Raw genomic sequence first — 12,148 nt, forward strand, 5'->3', positions numbered from 1 at the left:
CATCCAGATTCCAATCATACCATTGCAAAAGTTGATCTCTTTTACATGTAACCTCTTAAATCCAACTTCACTTTGGCCAAAGCTTATTGCACCCATTGATTAGTCTTAATAGAAATTATTATATTGCTTGCCTTTGTATAGTTCCCTTGTTTCCCTAATTTACTTCAGGTGCAATCAGACCAGTAATCAGTGCAATAATTTCAAATGTTTAAACTATCTCAGGAAACAGAAGGAAATTTAAGATCTTCACATAAACTGCTCTAATACTTACCATTTATTTTTCTCTCAACATACTTCCCTGAAGCACAATTTTCTTTCACTCAGAATAGCATTTTACTTGGGATAGTCTCCCATTAAACTATTAACTATGAGCAAAGGTATCAGGTGTGAGTGTCAAAGTGTTTTTCCTGTGATGGGACTTGGTGCATTAATGACATCTTATTGATGTATACATGTCTTGAGATTATTTGGTCACAAATAAAGCTCATGATTTTAAATTTAAAGGTCATGATTATTTAATTTTCATTGTTTACAATAGAAAACCTTGTATTTATCCATGATGTTAAACAATACAGAGAATTCAAAAACCTCCTTCAAACCTATATACAGTAGAGACCAATCAGTATTTGCTACTACTTATTTTACTTATGCAGGAGGATTCACATCTCCAAAGCCACTCTGGACTGCCTGAATGGGGATTATAAAGTTGAAGAAGGGCATGGCAAAGAGCGCAATGAATTCCTGAGGAAACATAACATTGAGACTTATTTAATTAAACAGCCTGAGGAGAGTCTATTGACTTTACCTGAAGATATTGTGAAAGAGGCTGTCAGCTCCTCTGACAGGAGAAACAGTGGAGCTACGTTTACTGAAGGATCCTGGAGCCCTGAACTTCCATTTGATAACATAGTGGGAAAACAAAACGTAAGTCAAACTTCCTTTAATGTCATTGAGATGAATGCATGATTGAGTGCACTTCAATAATGGAGGCCTCAGAGGAGACAAATTCATCTTTAACCTTTATTCTAACATGTACTGCAACAGCAGAGGATTGAACAAATTGTTTCAAGGCAGAAAAAAATCTTGTATCTATACTGGGAAAATGCCAATGAAGCCGAGATTTTGGGTTCGTTGTTTTTTTCTTTTTCCCAACTGAAATTAAATACTGCATGGCTTAGTTTTAATTGAACCACTTCACAAAGAAGTAATTAGAAATAAATCCAGTGTTACTAAATTAGCTGGAACATTCTAGTCAGAGTGTATATCTCATTGCATAGATTCATGTCAAGCCATCAAATTAAAGGGATGAAAGAATGGATATTTTGTGAGAGGAAAAAGCGTAGTTTATTGATATCTGAGGGAAGAGAACAAAAAAACACCTTGTGAAACCAGGTTCTTCACCAAAAATATTAAAAACTCAGACTCTAAGATATAATTAAAGTTCACTAGCAGATGATACATAGATTCTAAAGACGTCTGTAGCTCAATAGAAATATGAGATAATAGCAATTTCTCCTGATCAGATGTTTTCCAAAAGCACTGCATGGCTGATTGCCAGCAGCCTGGGAACCAAAAATTCTTGTATGGTAAAAAAAATTGTTTTGTGAAGTCTGTCTGTTTAGAAAAATTAAAGTTGGAAAGCTTAAAATGCCCTCAGACTCCACTTTTCTCAGTGCACTTGAAAGATTGATGAGTCTTTATGAAGCAAGGTCAGCTGAAGTTTTCTTTCATTTTCTTTGAGGGATCTGCAAGGACATTATATATCCTTTCTTCTGCTGCACATCCTTATTCCTGCTTGTCTGAACTGTCTGTTGAACCTTAAGCATTGTTGTGTGGAGGTCTTGCTTTTGTCAACCACCTTCTGCTTCCTACAAATGTGGTCAGAAGTGATAAAATTTCACAATCAATCAGCTCACAGCAGTGTCTTCATCTTTTCAAAGTGAATTTGAGCATGGCGCAGTTTGCCATTATATAAAACACCTGTTTTATATATGCTCTGTACATCTGTGTATCTGCATGTACACTGCCTTATAGTATTCTCTGTATTTTGTTGACCTGTCTGCATATTGTCATTTCATTAGAGTAGACGTATGGGTGCATGCTGTTGTGGATATCTTCTGATCTCTCTCTATTTCTTTCCCTTTAAGATATTCCAGTTTCTGTAGTCCAAAAAAATCGATGCAGAGTAGGCTCTCATTTTGTTGGTCATTTTCTCAGCTAAACCTGACCTTGATGCTAGCAAAGACAAGGAACAAAATAAAGAATTAGTGGGTTTATTCAATTATTGATCAACTCCTGCCCAGTACTAGTAAAAAGGTCTTGGAAATAATTGAAATAGTCATAACTTAATAGTTTCTTTAAAACTTTTTTTTACTTATGGCAACAATCTACTTTTAGAACAGTTTCTCACTGTTTTTTTAAATAATTTGGTGTTGGGAAAAGCTATAATTTTATATTAAACAGTTTTACAATAAGCCTTTTGGTGGAGACAAGATTTTAAAAATCTGCTGTCCCATGTATGATTCAATTATTATGTAATTTTTAATTTATAGTTGAGACAATAGGCAGTATTGTTCATAAATAATGTATTTCAGTTAAAAAATTCTGATGATAGATTTAAATTATACTAGGATGCATTAACTTTTTCCAGAGGTGTGTCAGTCTTGGACAGGATAAGCATTTAATAACACTAATTAAGCACCTTAAAGGTCACTGTCAGCAGCAGGCTTTGAGAATTGTAGTAGCAGCAACCCAGCAATGAATCACTCTGCAAGTTTGAATATTTTCCAATAGAATTTAAATTATTTCTTTACCCAATCTAAATTACAACAAAATTTGAGCAACTGATCACATGTACCTTACTTTTAACTCTAGTTATGTTAGGAAGCATGCGAAAAGAAATCTCTGGGGTGTTTTTAAGCCAAACTCAAATTTATCCCAAGCCATACTTATTACCTCAAGCTTGTGTTCAATGAGCAGCCTGAATCAGTGAATTGTAAATGTGTTTATGTAAGAAATGAATAATCACTTTTTATGGAGGCAGTCACAGATATTAGCAAAAAACTACAACTGTCTACAGCCCAATTATCACTATGTGCTCTGATCATGAGGTAAGCCAAAGGTGTGAGCTCTTGTCTGAAATTCAGACATGCCCAACATAGAGATTTCTGTTATTGAAACAAGTGTCTGGGCTTCTTTCTTAAAGCAAAGACAATTGGACAGAAGTTATTTTATTTCAAAAGAGTAGAGGGCTCCTCCTCTAGAATGAATTAATGTCTGTTTAAGTTGGCTTTGTTCCATACACCTTACAAAAGGAGTAGCTGAAAGCATGACATGGTCATGGTATGTGCTGGTGGAGACACCTGATGGGCCTGACAGGATGTGATTTAGGAAAAACAGCATATTAAAATCTCTGTCCTCTATAGGGGTAACCTTAGTAGTGAAGCTTAACAGTGAGCCCAGGAACTATACTAAAAGTCTGCCAAGATGACAGACAAATCTAAACAAAAGGGTGGAATTCAGATCATAACCTAGGTACCTGGGTGTTTCAGCTACCCCGTCATTATTGTTGTGATTTCTGTGCTGAGATACTCCAGCACACCCCGGCTGGTCCTCACCAGTGGAACTTGTGTCCTGTGTCTTGTGCCACATCTCCTGGCTCCTGACTATTCCTAAGTTCCCTAAGGCATCTCTTCTGACCACAGCTACTTATGATCGGGCAGCTGAAAGTATCTAGAATATGTATTGGAAGAAACAGAAGTTTAGGCACTGAGCATGTAGACACCAAACTTGTAGACAACCTCATTTAGGTGTCTTCCTCATGAACTAAATCCTATCTGCATCCTGGCTTTTTAAAGGTGTGACCTTTTATTTTCCTATTTCCTTCCAAAACCTCACAGTATGAAAAAAAATAATTTGAAACCTTCCTAAGGTTTTCTAAATAGCACAGGTTTAAAATTTCCCTTCTTGTTGAGAACAGGATGCTTGGACTTTTTGCAGGAAATCTTCCCAGGAAGGAAGTAAAATTTAATTTAAACTACATTTTAAAGTCTCTATAAAATGTGTCTAAAGTTGGAGTTTTATTATTTGTTTGTTTTACTTCACCTTTCAGTTTCAGATGCAAATTTGGCTAGGTTTTTTTTTTTTTTGACAGAACTATGTGTATAATAAATGATTATTGTCAGCATCAGAAAACTTCAAAAGTCCATTGTAGAATTCACAGCTCTGTCTTTTATAGAGCTGCTCACAAAACTGTAGGAGAGGTAATAGGAAAAATCAATATTTCTTTGTGTTTGCATAAAGAAGTCTTAAAAGATGCAGAATAAAGAGGGGGATAAGAGAAAAAATGTGGTTAGAACTTATTCTTGAGACAATCATTTGCATGATGTTTTTTCATTGTTTTCATTTCTAAATACAGGGAACCCATTTTCTTAAGTACGTGCATGGATGTGAGGGAGAGAAAACAATGAAACACAAATATGAATTTCGTTGTTATATTGTGAATATAAATGCAAATTCAGAGTCTATTTTTGCAAATACTACAGACACCATGGCCATAGTGGTGATATTATGTCATGTTCATCTACCATAAGTTGTAAAAGACTTCATACATTCAGCAAGGAGACAAACTTTCATATCAATCACAGCTTAAAATAAAATTTTAACCAAAATATAGTCACTTACTAGGATGAACTGAGTTTCTTTTCTTGTATAAATAAAACAAAATGCTTATCAAAAACATTAGGGACATTCTCCACCCTCATTTCCAGTGTAGAAGCAGAAATACAAAGTAATTCTGAGGAATCAATTTACACACCACCATCTGATGTGATCTTATCCTTTAACAGGGACTTCAGACACACTCATGGCCTTTCAGCCACCAAAAGTTGATAAAAGCTTTTATTCCTATCTCAGTTTAAAAGAGATATGAGTACTTAAACCAAAGTAGTGTCACAGCATGTACTAATATAGCAATTATGCACTTGCCTTGATTGTTTTCTCCAAGGCCAAGATATGAATTCAGACATATCTGAATCCTAAGCATGAGAAAAGTCTCTTTGTTACTGTTTTTTTCTCCTAATGTTGATGATACTGATTTGCTAGACAATAAGGGAGGATTCCAGTAGAGTGTCTTCCCAAACCTTCTCTACTGAAGTCCTTTTTCTACTAAACAAACAGGAAAACTGTTTTTCACTTAAACACAAAGACTTCAGTCCTGACATACTCTTCTGTCTGTATTTTGGGATCTTAAATTACTGATAACAAGATGGAATATGAAACACTATCTGTGACTACAGAGTCCATGGACTTGATTTTATGATTTAAGGACAGCTGTCACCTGGGCTTTGGTATTGGGTACCTGAGACCCTTCCTGTATTTTAATCTGCTGTCCAAGATGCATCAGAATATGTTTGCTGACTACAGTTTGAATATCAACATGGGAAGTCTCCCTCTGACATTTGCCCTATGTAATCCTGTGGTACAAAAGAATTGGCTTTCCAGGGGCATCTGGTGATAAAACACCCTAAACTCCTGCTTCAACAGTGCCCAGTAGGAGATAGAGCTGAAAGTCTTTTCAGGAAGGAACTATGGAATAACTTTTCACAGGCAGAGTTTTATTTCCTACCCATAATAATACTGAAATGTCTTATGCTATGATGTATGAAGTTTCACATCCTTTCCATTCATTAACATTTCTTAATCCTTGGGAATATTACAGTAGTAGAGTTTATTTTCCCATTCAAGTGGGAAAGAGCTGCTTCACTGTGGTTTGTGTCATGAAATGGCACAATGAAATGGGAATGAGTTATTCTCTTTATGAAAGCAAACTCTAACTCTTTGCTGAAGATGAAACACCCTTCATACTATATCTGCTAGAATTCCTTTGTGAAGCAAAAGTATTTTCATTTTTTCCTTTGATTAGTCATTGAAATAGCAAAGGAATAATGCATTTGAGATGATATTTTAAATGATAATATGAATTACAGTTAAATTAAATCATATAGCCTAACTGTAATCTAGATTGGCTGAAATATACCAGTAGTGAAGAAGATTATCTGAAAGCCCATGCTGAAGTAATCAGAAATGTCACCTTCTTCACTCCTGACTAAGTGGTCTGTTCCTTAACTACACACATCCAGTAACTTTGAGATAAGAAAAACTTCATTTCTCCTGTTTTGTGGGTTTTGTTTCATATGGCTCCCATTCTTATTTATTAAAACACACCATTGAATCAGATATCCTGCTGTGATTTTGGTGTGTGTACTCCCCCCATGCATGCTTTAATAATTAAATATCAGATTTGGAAAGCAGAATAAAGTCCTAATGCTCAGTGCAGCAACAAACCTCCTACCTGTAAAAAAGAAGGCATTAAAATGCTCCCCTTAATTTACTGTATGTGTTTAGTGGAACAGACTTATTATTTTAAACTTCTGTAGATTTCATTGAATGAATTGCATGGAATGCTGTAATGGTTTGCAATGCAACATGAACTAAAACATTGCATTTTTAACCCAAGGGGACCAGCAGGTTTATTCTGTTTGCATGTGCTTTCCCCTAGACTCTGGCTGCCCTAACAAGAAATTCAATAAATCTGCTTCCAAACCATCTTGCACAAGCTTTGCATGTCCAGTCTGGGCCTGAGGAAATTAACAAGCGAATAGAGCACACCATCGACTTACGGAGTGGCGATAAATTGAGAAGAGAGCATATCAAGCCTTTTTCACTGATGTTTAAAGACTCCAGCCTGGAGCATAAGGTAGCTGGGGCTTGGTAGCTGCATTATTCACAACTCCAATTGTAAAAAATGTTCACTGAAGTAGAGAAGCTGTAGGTTCTGGCTTGTGTTGGTTTTTTTTTTCTTTTTCATTTTCTTTAAGTTTTCAGAAGGCAGGGCTGAGCTACAGTTCATAATACACAGTGACATGATGTAGGTGTTGCAATGCTGAAATGATTGCATTTCATTGTTGGAAAGTATGAACACTGAGCAAACTCAGCTTCTGAAAACAACAACCACTGGCCGGGTTGAAGCTGTATCGAGTACAAGCAGTTTTCTGTCAGATGACAGGTTACTTTGGCACTAACAATGATTGAGCATATTAATAAACTGACATTTATATTCCAAAAATATATATCCTTCCATTTAATCATAGAATCCCTCTGACGTCCTCTATGCAGCTGCAATATTTATTTCAAGTCAACAGTAATTTTTCAACTCTCTGTTTTAAACATCTTTCTTAAAAAATCTGTTTCTAAGAGCTAAATATTGTTCGTGTCTTTGCTGCTTCTCAACAGCAATATGATCTCATTAACTTCTCTTTCAGTCTACATCCAGATGTAAGTCATCAGTTTTAAAAGATAAGGTAATGGGAGAAAACTCCTTGAAAGCTGATGGCACAGGGTGAGGTTGCACAGATCTCAAATGATTTCATTGACTTTCATTGATAATTTCATATGCTATGACAGTGCAGCAACAGCAGGTCTGCAATACTATGTGCACTTGACTGAAAGGAAATAAAAATAGTGGGAATAGTTGGAAGCATGGAGGCTCACTTCTCCAGCATCACTCTAACATCCACTGGAAAACAGACATTTTTACTTGCTTTATGAGAGACTAATCCCCAGGAAGGCTGATTGGTGAGAGTTTCATCAAGACAACTGGGATAGAAAAATTCTGCTTGAAGTATTTGTAAGCCCTTGTTGCACTAGTAATCTTATAGAAGAAACAATAAATGTTTATTAAAACAAAAATACAATGAGGCTATTTACACTGAGACACAAGGTAGAACCCACCAAAACCAATTTATCCACAACAATTATCTGCTGAAAAGGAAGATATGAGGATATTTCTTTCAGTGCGGCCATCATGCAAAGCTGACAGGGATCCAGAAGAAGCAAAATCCAAGATCTCACGTATCACGTGAATTACTACATAAAGTCCCAAAAGTCATGAATAATCTTTAATCTTTTCAAGACAAGATTAAAAAGTATAGTGAATGAACATGAAATATTTTGCTCAAAGAAGGAAACAATCTGGTGACAAACAACTTGCTGAATGAGCAAATTTGTCAGTGGTTCACCTCCCCTCACTATGCTATTTAATCACACAAGGCCTGAGCATGGCTGGTGTAATGGGGCACAGCCCAGAATCAGATCCCATACCCAGAATATAAAATTTCTTATTATTTTAGATTTCAGAATTGCCAGCCACAAAGAAAACTGTAAGGGAAGTGTAGAACTCAATTTAAATGCAATTTAAGGAACTAAAAGAAGATCCATGCTCTAATCCATCACATTACATAGGTCAGATTTAAAATATTAATAAAGTTTTTAATTGCATCTGAATGAAAAAAGTCTATTAAAAGTCAACATTTTGGGAAGTTTGATACATTTTCTTCCCAGTAGGACATTTCCAATGGAGAATTGGGCTGCAGTGTTCAGAGAATTATCCTTTCATTCAATATTTCCTTGGGTGTTAGTCCCAGCCCATAGGCACAGAAAATGGAAACATAAAATCCATTCAGCAAAGCTGTCCGAGTCTTCCTTCTGTTCCATAAATTAATCTGGTTTCTCATATTAGGAAGGAATAAAATTTTAAAAAATATCACTACTGCTTTATTTGTTCTGGCACATGCACCTCCAACAGCTGGGCAGCCTCTGGTCAGCAACATCCTTGCTTCTGTTCAGGGTGCTGGAACATCATGAGTGTGCTCAGATGGTGATGGGGAATGTATCAGGATACAAAGGAATTATGTGGATTGAGAGAAGATGAATCACAGTGTCCTCTTTGTTGTAGGCAGGATCAATTGTCTTGTGAGACAACATGGGAAATGTCCCTTCCCACCTGCATGCCTGTACAATAATTACAGGTTTGTCCTTAAAACTTTAGTGTTTAACCATAGGTCATGGGAAGTCATGGAAAAAGCAATATTTGAATCATTTTCCTGCAGAAAGTAGCTATTTCCTTCATGCTATCTTGTGACTACCACTTTCTTCCTTCTTCCAGTCCATTTAGGAAACACACCAAACTCAGGTTTAAATTAGAGTATCCCAAAGCTCTTTCAGCAGCCTTTTCCCTCTGCTCTCCCCCACCCTTAACCTTTCAGTCTGGAGTTATGGGGTTTTTTTCTAGTCATTAACATTTTGGTACTGCTTACATGACTTTCTACACCAGCACCTTGAGCTGCTCCCCGTGGTGTGTCTGAGTCAGCCTTGTCACTGGGCCTTCCCTCTCCCACTGCTGTCCCCTTGGCTGACACCCACCCTCTGCCCAGCTCAGTGACTGGCAAAGTAACACCCCCATGTAAAATCTTGTGCCCTCTCATTTAGCCATCACACTTTCAGCTAGCACTGGTATCTGCTAAACACTCATTTCTATAATCTGTTAGTGCCTCTCACGTCAGACTTTACAGGAGACAGAAAAAGCAGCCCCCATAGCTGAGATCCTGGCCAAGAAGTGTTCATTTACCTTGTTCAGTGAGAGTTGTGTTCATGTTCTGTACCTCAAATGACAGAAAAGTGAGTAACCACATGGACAGTAAACTATATTTCTTCCTCCTGTAACAGGACCAGTATGATATGGGATCATGGGGTGACATGAATGGATCTGAAATGTTATACTGGACTTCTGTTTAAACAGCCTGTGTTTGTTTGAATTTTTTCACTATAAAGCAATTCCAGATATCAGGTTTACACTAGCCATGAAATTTCTGTTTTTCTTCCTTTAAGACTTCAAAAGCTTAGGAAAACAAACCAAAACAATTCTGGAATCAACATGCACAAAACCACCATGGGGCTAGCACAGACCCTGGTTTACACTGGTTTAGATAACTGCTATGTCACTGCAGTTTAGGCCACTGGAACATCTTGCCACTCCTCTCTTTTCTCATTGCTCTTTATCCTTCTATGTGATAGGATAATTGTGTATTTCACAGCAAGCAGTAGCAGTTACATTAGAGAATGGGTTTTGTCTCTGAGGCATTGTGTGTATTTCCATGTGAATTCTGCAATACTTAGTTTTTCACAGGATTTGTCCAGGACCCCACCTGGTTATATTTTATAGATCCTTTACCAAAATGGACTAGTCATTATTAACCTCTATTTCACTCATTACCACTTGATATGTCATTTAGAGACAATTCACCCTCAATTTTGCTTGAGTTTTTTCCCACAAATAGCATCTAGGCAGATAGAGCCTCACATCACAGGAAAATACTTCTGATGGTAGCATGAAAGGATACTAAAATTTCCAAATATATAATAGCTCATAGGATAATCTGATACGACTTCAGATTATTCCAATAATTAAAAGATATCATCATCATGATCTCCCTAAATATCAGCAACGTGAAAATATCCATAGCATGTACTTTCATACAGGGTAAAGCAGAGGCACAGGGCAGGGAATTGTACATACTGGTAGGGAGTTATTAAAGAAAGTTTCCAATGTAAAGTTTGTATAAGGATATTCAAAGTCTTCCTGCATATTTGTACTTGGATTAGAAAACAGACTGGGCTTAGACATGAAACATTTACGTATTTTCTGTGAGGTGAGCACACTGGAAATATCAAAAGAGCTTTGACTTTCAAAGTACATGTTTTCTTAGTTCAAATATTAGATCTAAATATCTGAGTTTCTGTTTCAGAATTTCTGGCTGGTAAGATAAATAGAAATTACATGAGTAGGAAAACAATTTTGCTCTTCTTGCTTGCTGTATTTCATCAGACACAGGCATCACCTCCTTCCTTCAACTCCGGTTGCAAGGAGGTCTGCAAGAGACACTGGGCAAACTTTGCCTGTTCAGCAACTTTTCCATCATTGGTGAGCAACTGGATTTCTGTCTACTCTTTGGTCTTCTCAGGAGTTTGCTTCCTCTCCTGTCTTAGACTTCTTGAAACATATTCTTCCGTCCTTCTTCTGTATTGCAGAAACTTTTCCAGCATAACTCTGATGAAGAAAAAACCTTTTCATCTATAAGGTCCTATCTGAGTCAAAGAGCAGCAGTGAGGATAACACCAAAAACATTCCTCCCCAGTGCACAAATATTTATTTAGGGGAAGATGTGAAGCCTGTCTTTTTACTGGTACTTCCCTTTCAAAGAGGCTTTGGAAGAGAGGTGAGGAATAAGCAGCATTACTCAACAGAAGAAACCTGCCCGCCTTAGTTTCAGCCAGCAGGCTGGGCAAGCACATGGATAAACATCTCCCTCCCTGCAGTGAGACAAATGGCCCAAGCCCCATGAGAGCCTTCACTGCACCATGAGCAAGTCACACCAGCACAGGTGGCTCTGTGGGATGCTGCAGTGAAGGTTTTCACTGCAGACAAGGTCACATCATGATTCTTCCCACCACTCTACACAGCTCTGGTTGGCTACATGCCTCCCCAGGCTTTTTGAAGGGCCTTGAGGCTTAGTCAGTCCTTCAGTTATTTCTCCAAGTCATTAAGGGGCAGACCGCTACAGAACTGCTACGTTTATCATTTGTGTCAGTGCTGCCTAGGGATGTCAACAATTCCTCATCACAATGTTGTTACTGATTAGAGCACAGCATCCATCCTTTTGACATAATGCTCAACACGGCAGGCCATTCTATGTTTGTGTTTCATTCATCTAGTTTGCCTTAATTTCCCTATGGAACAGTTGGGATTTCGTGTTATATTTTAAGGAACATACCTTTCTTTTTCCCTATTTCAAAAAAGCCCGTGATCATTATTTATGCAGACTGATGCAGTTCTGTTGCCTTGCACATGAAATCAGGGTCAGTGCCTCTGGGGTTCCAGCAGCAAAATGAAGTGGAATTACCTGTGAGCACTAGCAAAACTCGTGCCAAAGTGATACTGCCAACAGCAGACACAAGGTATAACCACAGGAGAGAAGGGACACCAACAAATGAACCCTCTCTCTTACTCATGACAAATGGGAGCAGGGAAGAGAGAAAACTTCTTTCCATCTGGGAACTTGAGACTGTTTTGACCAGATGTTTATAGCTGAGATGATGTCCTGACCAATGGTGATGCCTTTTTTTCCATGTAGGGAAAATCCTCTAAGTTGAGCTAGGATCTCCCTTCAAGAGCAAATTAGTTATGAAATGTAGTTCATAACTAGACTCTCTCAGTGTATGTTCTTGACACATTTCTTAATTTTTTATATAT

At 37.4% G+C, this 12,148-nt stretch overlaps 1 protein-coding gene across 2 annotated transcripts in view; it reads left to right on the forward strand.

Annotated features, from left to right (window-relative positions):
- The window catches only part of ADCY8 (adenylate cyclase 8), a 118,342-nt gene that overhangs the window by 75,337 nt on the left and 30,857 nt on the right, over positions 1-12,148 (forward strand). Inside the window, exons 7-8 of one of the 2 annotated variants that reach the window (XM_014254089.2) lie at positions 654-924; positions 6,560-6,757. In XM_014254089.2, the coding sequence (XP_014109564.1) occupies positions 654-924; positions 6,560-6,757 (469 nt within the window). The remainder of the gene's footprint in view (positions 1-653; positions 925-6,559; positions 6,758-12,148) is intronic. The other variant, XM_088053374.1, reaches the window with a different exon arrangement.

This window comes from Pseudopodoces humilis, chromosome 1 (genome assembly GCF_049639895.1).
Source record: "Pseudopodoces humilis isolate 2021_Gansu_Grassland_sample_001 chromosome 1, ASM4963989v1, whole genome shotgun sequence".
Taxonomy (NCBI): domain Eukaryota; kingdom Metazoa; phylum Chordata; class Aves; order Passeriformes; family Paridae; genus Pseudopodoces; species Pseudopodoces humilis.